The 19,477-nt window shown below is 44.9% G+C and overlaps 1 protein-coding gene across 1 annotated transcript in view; it reads left to right on the plus strand.

Annotated features, from left to right (window-relative positions):
• The window catches only part of FARP1 (FERM, ARH/RhoGEF and pleckstrin domain protein 1), a 304,106-nt gene that overhangs the window by 222,929 nt on the left and 61,700 nt on the right, over nt 1-19,477 (plus strand). The window contains exons 4-8 of the mRNA XM_040267369.1: nt 1,126-1,168; nt 3,871-3,949; nt 11,856-11,953; nt 17,928-18,042; nt 18,894-19,041. Coding sequence (XP_040123303.1) covers nt 1,126-1,168; nt 3,871-3,949; nt 11,856-11,953; nt 17,928-18,042; nt 18,894-19,041 — 483 coding nt within the window. The remainder of the gene's footprint in view (nt 1-1,125; nt 1,169-3,870; nt 3,950-11,855; nt 11,954-17,927; nt 18,043-18,893; nt 19,042-19,477) is intronic.

The following is a 19,477-nucleotide window of genomic DNA, read 5'->3' on the forward strand; positions in this document are numbered from 1 at the left end:
CCGATTCATGCATCTACCAATAAAGTAAGGCAGTGTTCATTTCCTGGCACCCTTGCCAACTTCAGGTTTATAAAATACACACATGCACTGCATACAGGCACATCTGGTTGCATATTTAGTGGGTGGAAATGATACTGAAATGATCGTGAAATGATATTGCACTTATAGTGCAAATTACTTCTAAACTTGGACATTTTCATGTGAGCGACTGGCATTTTTTTGTCATCAGTTACCCTGTTATTCTTTGCGTGGTTTTCTTTAGGAGTGTTTCTCTTTTTTGTATTTACTTATAAAACCCCCTCTTCCATTAAGCCCATTAACCTTGTTTTTATCATATATGCAAATATGAGCTTCAGTAGAACCCTTTCACAGGATCACAAGTTCAAGAGTCAACTTACACTGTTATTATGAAGGGCAACTGGTTTCCCTCTCTCTCTTTAAAATTTTGCTGTTCAGACTGCATGCTCAGGAGACTGTGAAAAGAGTCTGGACTTTGAAGTTGGACAGACCTATTTCAGTCCTAGCCCTGACACACTCTCTAGCTGAGGGCCTGGGATATTTATTGAACCTCTGCAAGTCTCAGATTTCTCTCCTGAGTAACAGGAATCCTCTGGCCTTGCTTTGAGAGGTAGATAGCTTATGGATGGTGTCTCGTGCAGAGGTGTGTTCTATAAATGCTCCCTTTCCGTACCCCTCAAAGCTGTGCTGTTCTGTAGGTGCGTCTACATACATGAATTTTGTTTCACTAAAGAGCGTGTGTATTTTACTCCATTTATAGCCAGACATGCAATGATGCATTAATGTTTACTGAATAAAACTGTGAACTGTGATAAAAGTACCAGTGAGAATAGAAACTTCTTAGTGAGCCATGTGAACTATTTGCGTCTAGGAGAGATTTTTATTTTCAGGCTCAGGGATACTCTTAGCAAATTTGGGTCTGTTCTATAAATGTGGGAGACAATATAAGTTACAGCATTCTAGAGAAAAGAAAAAAAAAAAAAGCACAGGCAGACTCAAACCCTCAAAATTATTTTGATTTTGAACAGCTCCTAATGAAGTCTCAAAGTACTTGTAAGTCTCATCATTGAGAATTTGTGTCTCAGTGTCTTCTTTCTTCTTTTGTAGGTGTGGCTGGATCTCTTAAAACCTATTGTCAAGCAGATTCGAAGTAAGTATGCGCCCCTCCTGTTTAACAGTGATGTCTAGCCTTGTCTAGACGTCCACTGCCCTGCAGAGGACTAGCCCTGGAGCCACCTCTTCTGTTTTTGCCTTACAATTGTGCTTTGTCATCTGCTAATTTACGTGCTATTCAAATGCATCTTCTGCAATGTTAATATATAACAATTTGGTAATCAGAACCTTGCCTGGAAAAGTCAAATGTCATTTTGATTAATGATTGAAGCAGGCTGTTAAGGCCCAGAGCAGTTGAGCTGGTCTCTGTCTGTGCTTGTGTTCCTTATTGTTACTTTTGCAGAGGGAGGTGGAAGTATTTATTCATAAAATTGCCATTAGGATTTCTGTGCTGCCTTTTCAAAGCCTGTGAAATTAGAGTGCAAGTGGTATTTGGGGCGGCGAGGGGGGGGGGAATAGGTGCCCCAAAATATGTCTGTCTGAATGGTAAGCAAAACAGAGGAGGTCTGGCCTGCATTTAAACAGAGTTGTCGAAGAAAAGGTTAAGGAGGGTCTGGGAGATAAGTTAGAAAAAGACACACTTGGATTTCCCCTTCCTCTTATTGTGCAGCAGCACCAAACCGCCCTCCCCTCCCTCTGATTGGAGGGGTCAGGTTCAGAGACAGCTCTGTTCTCCAGTTCATCCCACATGGTGCCTCACTGCAGCCAGACACCAGGCAAGAGTCTGAGGATGGTACCCAGGCTGCATGCCTTTAGTTGAGCATGAAGCATGCAGTACCTCGTGGGGTCGGTTTTATGTCTGATTAAGAAACCCCACCAGGCCACTTACAGCAATTTATGTGAGTGTAATAAACAGGCGCACTGTGTTAAATGGGCCCTTATGCAATTGAAATTGGTGTTGATCTTCTGTCATTGAAATTAAGCAATTATTAATGCAGAAAACAAAACAGCCATTGTTCAGCGTTTCTTGGGCAGCTGGCCAGGGACTAAGTGTACAGGACACATGGCTGAGAAAAGCCCCCAGGCCTGAAGGCTGGAGGGAGCGTATCATCTCGAATGATGACATTTGTCCCTGATGGGAACCCAAGATGGGAACTGCAAATGGTGGAAATGAATGTCAGAGCCAGGACCGTAGCTGTGGCTTGGGTCAGCACCTGAGCAGAGGTTAAGTTTTCCAGCTCTGTGGGTTGTGACTCACCTCGTGTGACAAGGCTGTCGTTCTCCGTTTAGTACTAGCATCTGCCTAGCCTCGGGTTGTCTAAGGATCCAAGTAGCCTCGTTTAAATCCCCATTTGTGAAAATTGCTGTGTGGCATTAGCTAGGCATTCCTGTCTTTCCCATTTTGTTCTTGTTCTTTCGTGAGCTGGAATTGACAGGTGAGGATTTCTGTTAATTTGGGGAGTGGTTAGCGGAAAGAAGCCTGGCTGCTCTTGGCTTCAGTGCTCATGGGCCTTGTTTTCTTTCCGTTTTGTACAAATCACTTAACATCACCTTATGATACATCATTTTAGTTTTCTTTATATTTGAATGTGTTATCATAGAAACGATAGCACAACATCTATTATTTGTGATAGTGAAAGGTGGATCAGAAAGACATTTTCTGCTATTATACCACTGCTGTTAAGATTTGGATTTCATCATAATACCTTATATTTTATAGAACATAAACTTATTCCTGTTATTCTAAATGTCAGAACCTGTAAGATTGCTTTTGCATTGTGGCTTATACAGCAAAATAAACTCTGACTCAGGTGACAAATGGTTATTTTATCATCGATTTGATATTCTGATTCTGTGAAGTTCCCTATCTCATTCCCAGTCTCACCCTGCCCACCCCCTTCCAGACCTGCTTCTCAATTTTGTTGGGCATTATTAATAAAATGGTATACCAGACACTTAACAAAGGCTTTGACCAACAGCGATGAGTACATTAGCTGCTGTGGCTTGGAGACGGAAATAATAACTTACATAGCTGATCTACCTGTTCATTATGTTTCCCTTAGGCTGTCTAAAGCCCATATTTGGGCTAATGTGCGTGCATGCTAAGTTGCTTCAGTTGCGTCCCACTCTTTGTGACCCCATGGACCGTAGCCTCTCAGGCTCCTCTGTCCATGGGATTCCACAGGCGAGAGTACTGGAGTGGGTTGCCATGCCCTCCTCCAGGGGATCTTCCTGACCCAGGGATCAAACCTGTGTCTCCTGCACTGGCAGGCGGATTCTTTACCACTAGCGCCATCTGGAAACCTGTCTGCTTTAAAATCTGGATATAGTTTAAGTCTCCAGAGAAAAAGTCTGATGCCTCAGTGTAATACCCTTGTCACAGTATTTTTTAAAAACAGGTATCTGGACTTCCTTGGCAGCCCAGTGGTTGAAAATCCACAGTTCCAATGCAGTGGGCCTGGGTTCAGTCCTGGTCAGGGAACTGAGATTGCCACATGCCGTGAGGTTTTTTGTTTTTTGTTTTTTTTTAATTTAAAATTATTCAATTTCAAATAATTTGAAATTATTTTTTTAATTGAAAAAAAAAAAGAGCTGTTTGTCTCCCCACAATGTGAAAATACGAATAATAACCAAACTTAACCAACTAATTAAGTGACTTGCATGTCGGCAGAACTCCTGTTAGCAGCTTGGAATGAGACTCACTGTTAGGTGTATAATATCGCCTCTTGTGTCTTTTTCTTTAATGGCATTTGCAAGATAAATCCATAAATGCTTTGCTGCTTTTTCCCCCCTTTTTAGGGCCGAAGCATGTTGTCGTCAAGTTTGTGGTGAAATTCTTTCCACCTGACCACACTCAACTCCAAGAAGAACTCACAAGGTTAGTGGTTTGGAAACGGGGTGTTTGTTGCTGTGGGTGCCACAGAGAGAGAGAGTGAATGTTATAAGTCGACTGATGAAACACTTTGATGATGTTGCCTTGACCAGCATGTGTTCTCTGCCAGACAGTTTAACCTTCCTCTCTCCCAGTTGTGTTTACAAGCGTGGGAAGAAAGAAAGTACCACAGTTTCCCTGCAAGCTGATCTCTTAAAAGCTGTGCTATGAAGTATCTGGGCCTGTAATCTGTTACTGTCATATTTCTCCCTCTTCTGTCTGTCACATCACAAGGCAGTTTTGGGAAATGAATCTCTTGTGTGGAGCCAAGATGTAAACTCAGAGTTTCTGTCTGTTGCTGCAGTGGCCGAATGGCTGTGAACTGTCTGTTTCTTCGAAAGCGTGGCCTAGCCCTGCCCTTGCTGTTTGGCCAGCTTTAATCCCCCTGCACTTCTGTTCATTGCCATGTCAATGTAACTGCAACACTTGCTTTGCCAGGGTTGTTTTAAGGATAAGCGCTAATATACACAGAGCGCCTGGAACCCAGTATCAGGCAGGTGTGTTAGTTACTCAGTTGTGTCCAATTCTTTTTGACCTCGTGGACTTGTCAGCCCACCAGGCTCCTCTGTCCATGGGATTCTCCAGGCAAGAGTACTGGAGTGGGTAGCCATGCCCTTCTCCAGGGGATCTTCCCGATCAAGGGATCAAACCTGCGTCTCCTGTGTTGTATGCGGGTTCTTTACCATCTGTGAACCACCAGGGAAGTCATTTTCTGAACCCAGTAGGGATGCCATCATCCTCACCCACTTTACAATTTGAAGCAAGACACATGCTGTTCTAAAAGAGAGCAGAGCCTGGTAGGAACACGTGAAGATAAAATGCCTCCCTTTCAAGACTAAGTACGCTAGTCTGACCAGCCAGATTGTTGCCACACTTGCCTTTCAGCTTTAGCTGCTCCCAGTGAAGGCTGTCGTATCTTTCTCATCCCTCGGTACAGAGCACAGTATCTTGGGTGGTTGACCATGATTTATCAAAAGGGCAAAGGCAGTCAATCAACGATAGTGATGAAATGTACATGGTGTGAAAGCCTTGTCCCAGGACCGGGGGACGTACCGGTTGAAAAGACAGGCCTGACTCACATGGGACCAGACATAGTAATTAAACAAACACGAAAAATATCAGATAATGGTAAGAGCCTTTAGGTAGTGGAGTAGATGATGTGATAGGAGACTGGTGATGACTTGACTTCTGATGACTTTACAGTGTGGAATCAGGGATGCTGGGGCTGAGAAAGCAACAAGGATCTGTCGGTCATTTTCGGAGGACAGGCTTTCCAGGTAGAAGGAACAGTTAGGCAGTGCGCAAGGTCACAAGAGGCACCTACTGTTCAAAGACCAAAAAGAGGGCTCTCGTGGCAGGCGCATGGAGAGCGAAGAGCATTGAGGTGGGACCGAGGCCGGGTGGTAAGTAGTGTCGAGAGACCGGTTGCCGTGGATACCGAGGGGAGGATGGAAAGAAGAAACGGCAGCTACCCTGGCCAAGATGATGGTGGCAGGGGAGGTGGTCCGAGTGGGAGTGGAGAAGACTCATGCTCGTGGAACACGTGCTGGAGGTGGGGTTGTTCTGAGCTAGTGATGGGTGGGAAGTGGAGATGGTGAGGGAAGCAGAGGGAATGCGTAGGTCTTGGACTTAAGCGACCAGGTGGGTGATGACTAGAATGGGGACAGGTGGAGGCAAGGTAGAGGATCGGGGAGGGTGGAGAGTCGACAGCCTGGTGCTGCCAGGTGATGTGGGAGGTCCCTGCCAAGCATCCCAGGGCTGCATCAAGAGGGGCACTGGGTACCCGAACGTGCGATTCCAGGAAGCCCCTTCCCGTGGCTTTGCATGTTATTTATTTATGGCTGGGCCTTCACTGCTGTGCACAGGTTTTCTCTCCTTGCAGCGAGCAGGGGCTACTCTTGGTTGTGGCGCCTGACTTCTCGTTGTGGCGGCTTCTCTTGTTGCAGGGCACAGGCTCAGGGGTTGCAGCTCATGGGCTCTAAGGCACTCGGATTTCTCTCGTCGCGGCTCCCAGGCTCTAGAGCATGGGCACAGTAGAATTGTTCCACCACCTCTCGTCAGGGGGACTCTTCCGGGAGCAGGGATCAAACCTGTGTTCCCCGCATTGGCAGGCGGACTCATTAATGGCTAGACCACCAAGGAAGCCCGTTGTGTTCACAATGAGTCACCACTGGTTGTTTTCCCCCACTTCCATCCCTTGAAAGCAGCAGTTACGTGACCAGGACGTGTAGAAACCGTCAGCCTCCTGGGACCCACATGGCTGGGACGCTTCATGTGAAGAAGCCCCAAGTTCCAGGCTGGAGGGGCCGACCCCAGGAGCATCTTCACGCCGTGTCATTATTGGGCTAGTCTGTCAGTTTCTGGGCCTGGTTTTCCTGTTGTTGGAATGTACGTTGCTCGAAGCTCAGAACACTGAAATGAATCTAAAGGCGAGTCCAGCTGTTGGTCAGTAATGGGCCTTTTCCTGCTGCATCTCACTGGGCCTTCATCCTGCTTAGGGAGTTGGCAGCATTAAATCCCCCCACCTCCACTCTCCACACCTTTCTCCCCATTCTACTTTGCAATGAGTTTTGCACCTTTTCAGTTTTTGTGAATCATCGTCTCTAGAAACTTGAGAGTTTTCTACCCTTCTGGTCCTGGTTATAAAATTCCAAACAGCTTGTGACCAGTCAGCTCTCTGTGTGTGTGCGTTCCTGGTATCTTGACAGCTGCTCTGACCAATCTGATAAATTCCTCAACTGCCACAAGCAGGTTTGGGGTTTTGTTATTGCCATTTTCTGGCTCCCAGAGTTAACTGACATCTTAGAAGTCTTTCTCGACGAGAGAATTCCTTTGGCTCAGGGTTGATAAACTTGATCGGAAGTTTAGAATCTCTGCATCACTTTCCGCTTTGCTGCAAGATGTGATGGGAAGGTGACCTCCCAGATCCAAGAGGTCAACTCCCACATTCCCACAGATTCCTGTTTAAGGAGAAATCTAATAATGTGACCACTGAGACTCCCAGCAGTTTTCCATGGCAGATGGTGAGGGTGGGAGGATCTGGGAGAAGCCCCGTAGGGACAGTTCTTCAGGCGAGGAACATGCGGATGAGAGCGAGATAGACGGAAACGGGCCTGCAGTTGAGCGGACTTGAAGTGCACTCGAGCTGGAGCTAATTCTTCGGGCCTCCAAGAATAGCTTTCAGCTCCCCATCTGTATAGATCAAAGATTGAATTGCATCTCGCTCTTAAACAAGAGGCTGAATTCCTTTCTATTTATTGGACTACATTCTCGCTGGATCTCTCACTCTCCTGACACCAGGTCTCAAGCATCTGGAAGGAGCTAAGTACTGACTCTTCGGTGCAAATTTAAAACCACTTAGGTCTTTGAGAAATAAATTACTAGGCTTTCTTCTGGCCTAGCTGGGAATTATTTGGCTGTGCTGGTGAGGTCAGACATAGTACTCTCTGAGCATCGCATCTTAAGTAGGATCTAGTTTCTACTTGGCTGTGTTTTTGCGGGGAGGCGGTTTGGCCACACTATATGACTCTCAGGATCTTAGTTCCCCGACCAGGGATCGGACCCCTGCCCCGTGCAGTGGAGGTGGAGCCTTAACCACTGTGCAGCCAAGGAAGCCCCTTGGCTGTGTTCTTCTACACAGGGGGCACCTGTCTGAGTTTGCTGCCGGGCAGGGTCTGCTGCAGTGTTGCCTTTGGCTGGCTGGGACACCGTCATGTACGTTGAGTAAGTGGCAGAAAGAGTGAGAGCTCCCAAATGAAGTAAATGGAAACAGACGTGTTTAAAACATGGCTTCCGAGGGATGTGACTTCCTCCCCTGAGGTCCCTGGAAGTGACAGTCCTCTGGCCCCACCACTGTCGTCGCCTCCCCCTCATACGCCCACCCTTCTGCCAAGGACAGTTGATTCTGCTCTGAGCACTTTGTGTGAATTCGATGGGAATTGCTTCAGTTACCGTGCAGAAAGTGCTGCTGAATTTCTGAAGTTAGCCCTGCAGCCGGCGTGCCTGACTTACAGCTGTCATTATAAGATGACGTGGTGCCCAGTGGGATTACAAGGGCCTTAGGACAGGAAGAGTCAGCGTAATCAGGGAGTGACAGGCTCCTCCTGCATCCTTCAGCTCGGGCTTTGCCCTCTAATGAAAGAGGGGAGCTCTCAGAACCCCACACCCTCTCGACACCCACAAAAGACCCTCCCCAGAGGCCCTGAACCCTGAGTACCGTCACTGGACCACCAGGGCCCTGTGTTTAAACTGATAGCTGGTTACCTTCGGAATGTCATGCTTTTATTTTTTATTTTTTATTTTTTTTGTCATGCTTTTAAAACACACGTTCTTCCTACTTATCTGAAGATTAACTACACAGGTAAGAATTAAAGCCTGTAGTTCTAAGAAATGTTGGCTTCAAAAAACAATAACCACAGCCTAATCCAGAGGGATGGTTTGTGCCACCTCTTCCCATGTAAACCTGTGTGCTGATGTTGTGACTATTTTTATATGCTCTGTTTTTCTCTGCTTTGATTTCCCAGGGAGAGACAGAGAAAGAGAATGAATGAACAAATGAACATTATGGGGGCTTGGGGAAAGGTCATTGTCAACTGGTAGACCTTTGGGTGTTTGTGTTTTTCTGGTTATGAAATGCCTCCAATGGCACCCCACTCCAGTACTCTTGCCTGGAAAATCCCATGGACAGGGGAGCCTGGTGGGCTGCAGTCCATGGGGTCGCTAAGAGTCGGACACGACTGAGTGACGTCATTTTCCCTTTTCACTTTCATGCATTGGAGAAGGAAATGGCAACCCACTCCAGTGTTCTTGCCTGGAGAATCCCATGGACCGAGGAGCCTGGTAGGCTGCAGTCCGTAGGGTCCCACAGACTCAGACATGACTGAAGCAATTGAGCACACAAAAGACTTAAAGGGGATTCATTTTTATTCAGGTTTTTAAAATTGCTAATTTGTGTTGAATGCTTTTATTCTAGTCACTGTGCTTTCCATGTGTTATGTCATTTAATTCTTCACGATACCTCTGTGGTGAGTCTTGCTAAAAGCCCTTTTTTAAAAAATTAAAGAGATCCTTTTGTTGTTACAAAAGTAATCCATGTACAGTGTAGAAAGTTAGAATATCTAGGTAAATGTGACTAAGAAGATAAAACTACCATGTACCTGTTGTCCAGAGCTGAGCATTGCTAGCACCTCAGGGAGAGCTTTTCTGATTTTTTTTCTGTGTATATATGTGTACTTTTCATCTCGTTTAATACCCTGGCTGTATTCAAATGTCCCCCTTTGTTGCCCAGATGTCATTTATATCTGCTCATCTAAAGTGAGATTCACCGTAGGACCCCACATTGCAACTGGTTGTTACAGCCTTTGAACCCCTTTTAATCTAGCAGAATCTCTTTTTCTTCATGATACCATCTTGTTGAAAAAACTGGACCAGTTGAACTGTGAGATAACCTACCTCCTAAGTTTGTCTGATTGCTTCCTGTGTAACTTATTTCTCTGTCTTCTGTATTCCCTGCGAACTAGACCTCAGTTCTGAAAGCTTGACAGATATAAGTTACACATTCTTGACTAGAATCCCCTCGTAAATGGTGTTGTGTGCTTCCTGTTTCATTAGTGATGCTGAGATTGATCGCTGAGTTAGCGTGGTAGCATTCTGACCTTTCCCTTCTGAAGGAAAGTCTTGTGAGTTTGTCTGCATTCAAATGTCCAAACTCCTAAGTGTTTTTTACACCAAGAACAATCCTTGCCAGAGTCAATAATTTCTTTAGAGGCTGTAGGATGAGTGTTTTATAATTGTTACTTTGTTGTGTTATTGTTGGTGTTCTTCTGTAAAGTAGAATTTTGCCTCATCCAGCTAGATTATCTGTGCATGCTAAATCACTTCAGTTGTGTCTGACTTTTTGCGATCCAATGGACTATAGCCCACCAGGCTCCTCTATATTCTCCAGGCAGGAATATTGGAGTGGATTGCCGTGTCCTCCTCCAGGGAATGTTCCCAACCCAGGGGTCGAACTCACACCTCTTAGGTCTCCCGCATTGGTAGGCAGCTTCTTCACCACTAGAACCACCTATCTGTATATCGTGAAATACTCTTCCTACAGGAGAGACAGATTACATGCCCAGTTTTTTGCCATAGATTACCAATTTTTATTGGGCTTCCTTGATATTAATACTGGGCTTCCTTGTTTTCCTGATAGCTCAGTTGATAAAGAATCCGCCTGCAATGCAGGAGACATCAGTTCAATTTCTCGGTCGGGAAGATCCGCTGGAAAAGGGATAGGCTACCCACTCCAGTATTCTTGGGCTTCCCTTATAGCTCAGCTGGGAAGGAGTCTGCTTGCAATGCGGGAAACCTCTGGATTAGATCTCTGGATTGGGAAAAATCCCCTGGAGAAGGGAAAGACTGCCAACTCCAGTATTCTGGCCTGGAGAATTCCATGGACTGAATAGAGTCCATGGGGTCACCAAGAGTCGGACACAACTGAGCAACTTTCACTATCACCAAGTTTTAATACAGAATGCTTTAATAGACTCCTCAAGTGGTAATACAGTTCATTTTTCCTGCTTTCTCTTTTTTTTCCCCCGAGTATTATAATGTAAAATCATGAAATTTCATTAGTTCCATGTGTTTTGATGCACTTTAATCCTTCATGTTGCTGTTCAAGTTGTCATAATGTTGGCCAGTGGACACCCCTTCCAGGTTTTTTCTGCCTTATACTAGAGCCCGTTTACATTTGCAAGCTGTTTGCCCTCTGGCATAACTAGATGGTCTAGGCTCACTCTGTACCTTTCCCTCCTCTGTGCTGGAATCTACCGTTTCTCCCTGCCTTTATATGCTTCAAATAGTTAATTGTGTGAGAGCCAGAATCTAGCTGTTGAGGGTTGCTTGCTGCAGTGTGACGCTTCTTCTTGACAGTGGACAAAACTAGCAAGGAAGGAAGAAACTGTGCTGAGTCGTGTCCAGCTGTTTGCGACCCTATGGACTCTAGCCTGCCAGACTCCTCTGCCCATGGGATTCTCCAGGCAGCCATACTGGAGTGGATTGCCACACCCTCCTCTAGGGGATCTTCCCAACCCAGGGATCAAACGCAGGTCTCCGACATTGCAGGTGAATTCGTTACTGTCTGAGCCATCAGAGAAGCCCAAAACTAGCAAATATCTTCCTACAAATCTGTGAGTTGATATTGATATTCTCAAATCGATTTTAACGTCACCCTGGTTTTACTTAATTTCTTTGATTTATAAATCCATTTTTCTCTTCCACTAAAAATGTTTACTAGCTTTATTCTACCACGTAAAGAAAAGAAATTTTAAATAAATCGATTTTTACACATCTGGCAGCTTATGGAAGAAACTGAGTGACTGTTCCACCACAAAAAAAGACACTCGTTTGTTTCCAATTCCATCGACAAGGCTTTTCCTAACCATAATAGCCTACTGTTGTTGTCCAGGCCATAGAGCCATTTTTTAGTATATTTGACTGATCTGTGAGAAAAGTTTAAATGTGTGCTATACCCCACAAAAATATATAGGGTGGTAAGTTATAGTCTTAATTTTTATGGTTGTTATCTCTCCATATTAAAATGAAGTGCATTACTCATTGTGTGAGGATTGCGGCATATGTCTCCCAGTGTTTTTAGGGAGGTGTGAATATTTACATTGCAGCCAGTTGCACCAGGAATTCCTCCCACTTGTGCAGACTTTTCTTGTTTTCTCGTTTATGTACCTTTCACCAGGTCCTCGCTTGAAAAGCAAGTTGCCACGGTTGAGCCTGTCTTTGTTGTGGAAACTCTGTGCCCTTTTTGCTGGACGCCCACCTGTCTGTGTATGACGCCCGTCTCTGCTTCTGTTTGTAGGTACCTCTTCGCTCTGCAGGTGAAGCAGGACCTGGCTCAAGGCAGGCTGGCATGTAATGACAACAGCGCTGCCCTCCTGATCTCGCACATTGTACAGTGTAAGTTCTTTTGATCTCCTCAGGAAGTGTGTGGGAAATACACAGCCATCTGCTTGGTGGGGGAAATGACATCTACTGCAAACAATGTGTTCGGCTGATGTTGCATTAGCACAAAAGCCAGAGGCTGGAAAGCAGCACTCTTAACCTCATTTCATACTCCTGTCCTTCCCTGACGCTAAAGAATCGGCCTCCAATGCAGGAGACCTAAGTTCTATCCCTGGGTCAGGAAGATCCCCTGGAGAAGGGAATGGCAGTCCACCCCAGTATTCTTGCCTGGAGAATTCCATGGAGTCTGGAGGGCTACAGTCCACGGGATCACCAAGAGTCAGACTTGATTGAGCAACTAACGCTTTCACCCTCTTCCCCTAGACGTTGACCTGGGAATTCTGTGTCCTGGGGGTTGCCATGCTTTTCAAGATGGAAGATGTAATTGTTGAAAACTCAACTGACTCGGATTCAGTTGAATGGACGGTGGCCAAGTAGACGTAACTAGTTCAGTCCTGTTCTTGGATTTAATATTCGTCACTCAGTATGACACTTTAGCCTTCAGACATAAGACATAAAACTGTCAGAGATTTCCCTTCCTGTACTCTGCTCAAGAGTTCAGTAAACCAAGACACATGACCCTGGATAGAATCCAAGTAATGCTTGAAGTAGACATTTTAACTTTCTTACACTAAATAAAGGATAATTAGATTGTGCTCATTCTAAGGCTTACTGACTACCCACCTAGACATTTTTTTCTCTTGGTAAGGCAGAAGTTATTTTAAATATACACATTATGTTTCAGGAAGGATAGTATGTACACAGACCAGGGTCAACATATATAAACACTAGTATATAAATACTATCATAGCATTTTAAAATTTCCATTGTATACAAAGCAATCCCATATAATCAGGCCCAGCCTGTCCACATAGGTGCCCAGTTAACAAGACTCTAGGTTTGTAGGAAGGGTCACTGCTAGTAGTCAACAAACTACTTTAGTCCAAAATGACAAGGTGTTTGTGGAAACCATGCTTATCGTCTTTTGTGTGTACATGAAAGTGAAAGTCACTCAGTCATATCTGACTCTTCGCGACCCCATGGATTATATATATAGTCCATGGAATTCTCCAGACCAGAATACTGGAGTGGGTAGCCTTTTCCTTCTCCAGGGGATCTTCCCAACCCAGGGATTGAACCCAGGTCTCCCACATTGCAAGCAGATTCTTTACCAGCTGGGCCACAAGGGAAGTCCAAGAATACTGGAGTGGGTAGCCTATCTCTTCTTCAGTGGATCTTCCCAACCCAGGAATCGAACTGGTGTCTCCTGCTTTGCAGGTGGATTTCTTTACCAACTGAGCTATCAGGGAAGCCCTTTTTGTACATGGGCATGGTTGAATATCTACCAGACTTAATAGATGGGTGTTTTCTTATTAATTTGAAAAAAAATGATGTGAAAAAGAAAGGGCAGGCACCCCCCCCCAAAAAAAGTAATCTTTATTAGACTTTACTATGTTCTAGTTCTTTGTATTATCTCAGATCTGTGTATTATCTCATTTAATTTTTATAACAACCCCCATGAGCTCAGTGCTGTTTTCTCCATTTTAAACTGAGGACACTTCGGTGCAGACGGTTACCTAACTTTTCCCTTTCATGTGTTTGGTCTTCTGTCTTCTAACAGTAACAGTGGAGTAAGCAGTGTTTTGAATCAGGCAGTCCTCATTTCTATTAGTTGACTGATCAGCCTGCAAGTTACAAAGTCCCTCACCTCTCTTTCCTTTGGAACAGGGGATTAATAGAAGCTGTTTCCTACAGCTGTGAAAATGAAACGATAGCATCAATATTCAGAATACGCTAGGAGTTCAATAAACACACCCACCTCTCTTTGTTCTCACTCACCTGCAGCCCTCCCTTTCCAAACAATGGGAAATTTTGAAATAAAGCTTCCTTATTGGAATAGCCACTTCAGGAAATGTCTCCAACCCTGGGCTTTTGTTGAGAGAAGAGAAATTGACTGAACCATTTCTGATGCCATTTAGTCTTGTAGCCGCTTTCTCTTAGGCCCCTTCCTTTTTAAAGTCTGTGGTTAGAGTAAGCCACGCACATGGGAAGTGGAGGGTCACTGAAGTCCAGAAAGCCGTGTGCTCGCTCCAGGGGATCCCTCACCCCCAGACATCACCAGGGGCTCAAAAATCCCCTGAATCTTGAATTCTCCACAGGAGATGAAATAGGTGGGTCCAGAAGCACTCCTGCTATTTCCATTCTCTCTGATACGCAGTTTGGTGACACACTTTCAATATTCTTATACTTACAAACCCCTATTTCTGTATTTTGAGCATCCCATACATTTATTGGGCTTCCCTGGTGACTCAGTTGGTAAAAAATCCACCTATTACGCCAGAGACCCATGTTAGATCCCTGGGTTGGGAAGATCCCCTGGAGAAGGGAAGGGCAACCCACTCCAGTATCTTGCCTGGGTAATCTCATGGACAGAGGAGCTGGTGCGCTACAGTCCAGGTGGTTGCAAAAGTCTGACACAACTTAGCAACTAAACCATACATCGTGTCATAGAAGGAGAATCTTGTGTGAATGGTGTGTTCATTTAAATGATTGATTGTTATTTACATGGTCAGTACTGTAGAGGGGTCAGTTCATCTCCCTTCTGCAGAAAGCGATATTAATGCTGATGGAAAATTATCTCTACTGAACTGTGTTTTCATCTCATCTTTTGCTATATACACAATCCGATTTTTAAAAATTTTCCTCTTTTCAATTGAATTCACTGTCATCTTTCAGACGTATTTTTCATTGGTTCCTTTGTTGCTCATCTTAGATATCCCCTGTACAAACTTCGAACTTTTAATTTTCCCTAATCGACTCTGAGAAGACCAGTAGGACAAGCTGATGAAGAGAAGATTCAAACACTAGGTGGGCCTGTTTATAAGAGGACCTCTCGTGTAGCATTGGAGGCCAACTGGGGTGCATTTCAGCAGGTTGTATGTGCATCCAGTCTGAGGCTGTACAAGCACAAGTTTGCCCAAGCACATCTTCATGAGAGTTCAGGAAAATCACCAGATCTGGAGTTGTTCTTTTTATTTTTTGCTGAGAATAGACTGATAAGGAATTCAGTATATACATCAGCTGATATAAGGGCTTCCCAGGTGGCAGTCCTGCCAAGGCAGAAGACATATATGGGTTTGATCCCTGGGTCAGGAAGATCCCCTGGAGGAGGGCATGGCAACCCACTCCAGTATTCTTGGCTGGAGAACCCCATGGACAGAGGAGCCTGCTGTGCTGCTGGCCACAGGATGGTAGAGAGTCAAACACGACTGAGGCGATTTAGCTTGCACGCATCAGCTGATCTGACACCTCTGATTAAAAAATAGCAAAGTCATATCTTGAACACTTAGCAATTCTCAAACTCTCCAGACATAAGGAGGTGCCACTTTCTAGTTCCAAGAAGAAAGCATGTGGGACAAAGTAAATTTCATAGTCATGTTGCCCTTGCATTTTAGGAGCCGAAAGGCAAGTGAGTCCAAGGAAAAGACAGTTCAGGTGTATTGACCCGGATGCCAGAGGATAAACTGGAAGTCTTAACTCTTATATTGAATTATGGAAAAGACTGTGTTTTGAAATCCATGTATGTTAAGAAACCCAAACTCAAAACTCAAAATTCAGGGTTTAGGTGAGTCCCCACCCGCCTTCATCATATGCAGTCAGTCTTCATTATCTGTAGATTTCATGTTTGCAAATGCACCTGCTCTCTAACGTTTCTTTGTAGCCCCAGAATTAGCATTTTTGGTGCTTTCAAGGTCACGTGCAGACAGTACACAAGATGGTAAAAACATCTGAGTCACCTCCCACACACACCTCCCCAGCTGGGGGCCAGAGAAGGCGATGCTCTGCTTTCTGGTTTCAGCTCTTATACTGGAAACAAGTATCCTCTTCCTGATCCATTCAGTGCCACACTTCTTGCGTTTCTGTGCTTTGTTGGTGACTTCCCTGTTTAAATGGCCCCCAAGTATCGTTGCTGAACCACAAGTGCAGGAAGGTTCTGACGTGCCTTATGGAAATAAGGGCTTCCCAGGTGGCTCAGTGGTAATCAATCTGCCTGCAATTGCAGGAGAGGCAGGTTCGATCCCTGGGTTGGGAAGATCCCCTGGAGGAGGAAATGGCATCCCACTTCAGTATTCTTGCCTGGAAAATTCCTCGGACAGTGGAGCCTGGCAAGCTACTGTCCGTGAGATCGTAAAGAGTCAGACATGACAGCGGCTGAGCCCACACGCACACGTGGAGAAACACGTGGGTGCAGATATGCTTCATTCGGGCCTGAGTTACAGAGCTGCTGGCTGTGAGTTTAATGTTAATGAATCAACACAATGCATAAAAGAGGATGTATTTCTACAGAAGCATACAGAAAACTCGGCTAGTTGATGAAAAAGTGTTTCAAGATTCTTAGAAGAACCTAAGCTCTTATTTCCCCTGGGAATGATGGTTTGGTATTCATTAATTTGATATTTCGTAGGGACTTGACGACAGAACACTGTTACTATGAATAATGAGATGAACTGGGCTCTTTTGAGCCAGGATAGAAGCGATTTCCGAAAAGACAGTGCCGTCATCATCAAGGCCTCCAGTGGGTGGTGGCAGTGTGGTGGGGAGGTTCCCCCACTTCCATGTTGTCCTTTGTGGCAACTTAGGGAGGAGGAAATTTGTCAAGAAAGGGCAGTTAGGAAATAATATTGATTTTGCTATAGCAGTCGGAAGCTAGCAAGTGATTGATTGTTCCAGTGGCCCAGCTGGTGCCAGGCGAGTTGGCATTGTTGGATGCAAAGCAAATATTCTCAGGGGCTGTGAATTATAGCAACATATAGTGCATATCCTGCGTGGTTACCAGGGTGCATTGCCCAAAGTGTAACAAGCTACTTCACAAGGCAAAGTGAAGGGTGGGTTTCATAGCAACGGTTAACTTGCTTTTCCTCTAAACAGCTGGGCTCCGTTCATTTTATTAAGCTTGTTACACAGACTATATGATAAGGCACACTGTCCCATCTGTACTGAATTGCTATAAAATGAGCTGGAGTTAGTGTTGTTAAAGGTACAGTGATTACTTTAAAGCTCTATCCTTTAATTTTCCGGGTTAGAGCAATTAGGGGACTGTGTTGAGGTTACATGAGAAAAATAGGCACCCTCTTTCTTGTCGATGAAAATTTGGTAAGGATTTGCAGTCTGTTGGGTCATTTCTGATAATAAGAGCCATTTATTTTTACCAAATTAGATTAGGTACCTTTTGTTGTTGTTCTTTAGTTGCGTCCGACTCTTTCACAGTCCCGTGGACTGTAGCCTGCCAGGGTACTCTGTCCATGGGATTCTCCAGGCAAGAGTACTGGAGTGGGTTGCCATTTCCTTCTCCAGGGGATCTTCCTGACCCAGGGATCAAACCCATATCTCTTATGTCTCCTGGATTGGCAGGTGGATTCTTTACCACTGAGCCACCTGGGAAGCCCATTATGTACTTTTACCCCTATTTACAATCATCTTTTCTCTACATGATAAAGCATTTAGGGTTTCCACTAATTGTTATATGTGCATTTCCAAAGTCGATTTTGTCAAGCCCTGAAAGTCAGAATGTTTTGATCCGCTTGTTTAGAATTTACTGCCTAAAGCAGAGGCAACTCCTAGTTGGGTGGGGAGGAAGGAAAACCAGGATCGTGAATGGCCAAAGATGAATGATTCTGAAGTTTTCTTCCCAACGGGTAGAGATGAGAAAAAGTGGAAACTGTCATCTTACGTTGGCAGAGCTGTTAAATCCGTCCTCCCGTCCACAGCTTCTCACATCTCGCCCTTAGGATACTCACCAGCTGGGATCGCCTTATGTTCTTGGCTACTTTTTCCAGTTTACTAGCTGGGGAACAGTCCACTGGGAATGTAACAAACTGTGAAGTGTTAATCACATGTGGCTGGTTTTTCTTTCTCCCTTTCTTTGTAGCTGAGATTGGGGATTTTGATGAGGCGTCGGACAGAGAGCATTTAGCAAAAAATAAGTACATACCTCAGCAAGATGCGCTAGAAGACAAAATCGTGGAATTTCACCATAACCACATGTAAGTCTCCCTTGTTGCTTCCTTTGAGCTGTTTCTCTCTGTTCTCCGACATTCATTAAGTACCTGTACACATGCACAGAGTAAACATTGGGAAGAAATACACAAAGAGGGAGGGAGGAGAGCCCAGAGGCTTAATCAGTGTTCTTACTTATCCTGGACTCTCAGAGATGCAGGTTACCCACTCAAGACCAAACCCCTGGACTCCTTCCTTGCTTTTTTGTGAGACAAGAATAACACTGGCATTTTAGGACCCTGTGATTTTGAGTAAGAGAAAGAGTGTAAGTCCAAGTACCAGGAAATCAGGAAGGGGACCTCATGAACTCAGGACAACGTAAGAATAGTGTGGAAATGGGGAACCTTTGTTCACTTCCATTTTGGTTTCTTTCCTTTGATCCATAAAATATCTTCAACTATCCTCTGTGCCTCCTGTTTTTGTTATTGCGTTTCAAGGAAAGCACTTGAGTCCTGGTTGATAGTTGCCTTTGATAGAGTGTTGCCGTGAACTTTGCAAATTTAGGGCTATTGTTAAGTGACTAGAAACTTGTTTCGGCATGATGGTGTTTTGCTTTCATATGACCTTAAAGGAAACTCTGTAAAATTCAAAAAAAAAACTGGCCAAGTATGAGATAGACTTTAGGGGTTTTGTGTTACACAAGCAATACAGCTTTTGTTCCACTAGCTTGACTGTGAGTTATAATGAACTGGAGGCTGGGTGTCGTCTGATCAGGTAGCCCCATTGTTAGTGATGAAACACCTTTTTATTTACCAGGAGAAGGTGCTTAATCTTGAATTCATAGACACAGGGAGTTCAAATCTCCTGGCCTTTCTCTTGATTTTTTTTGTATTGTCAGTGGACAAACACCAGCAGAATCAGATTTCCAGCTCCTAGAGATTGCCCGCAAACTGGAGATGTACGGCGTCCGATTGCACCCGGCCAAGGACCGGGAAGGCACGAAGATCAACCTGGCTGTGGCCAACACGGGGATTCTAGTGTTTCAGGTAAGAGCGTTTAGAACCAGCTCGGTTCCCTTGGTGATGGAGAGATAAGAGTTGACCTTCAGCTCTGCTTCCATGTTGGGTGGTCCAGGCTAATTCTTTTTAGGTGACGAAGGGAACAGACAAGCCTCGCTACCAGGTTTCCTCTTTCTTTCCGTGCCCTCACACTTGCAAACTGGACTTCCTTTGCCCTTGCTCTGCTTGGGGAATCCGTGCTTGCAGATTTGTTTGTGTTTAGTGACTCTGTGGGCTTCCCAAGTGGTAAAGAACCCGCCGGCCAGTGCAGGAGATGTAAGACACGCGGGTTTGATCCCTGGGCCGGGAAGATCCCCTGGAGGAGGACATGGCAACCCAATCAATTCTTTCCTGGAGAATCTCATGGAAAGGGGAGCCTGGCAGGCTATGGTGCATAGAGTTGCAAAGAAGCAGACATGACCAA

Source organism: Oryx dammah, unplaced genomic scaffold (genome assembly GCF_014754425.2).
Source record: "Oryx dammah isolate SB20612 unplaced genomic scaffold, SCBI_Odam_1.1 HiC_scaffold_24, whole genome shotgun sequence".
NCBI lineage: Eukaryota > Metazoa > Chordata > Mammalia > Artiodactyla > Bovidae > Oryx > Oryx dammah.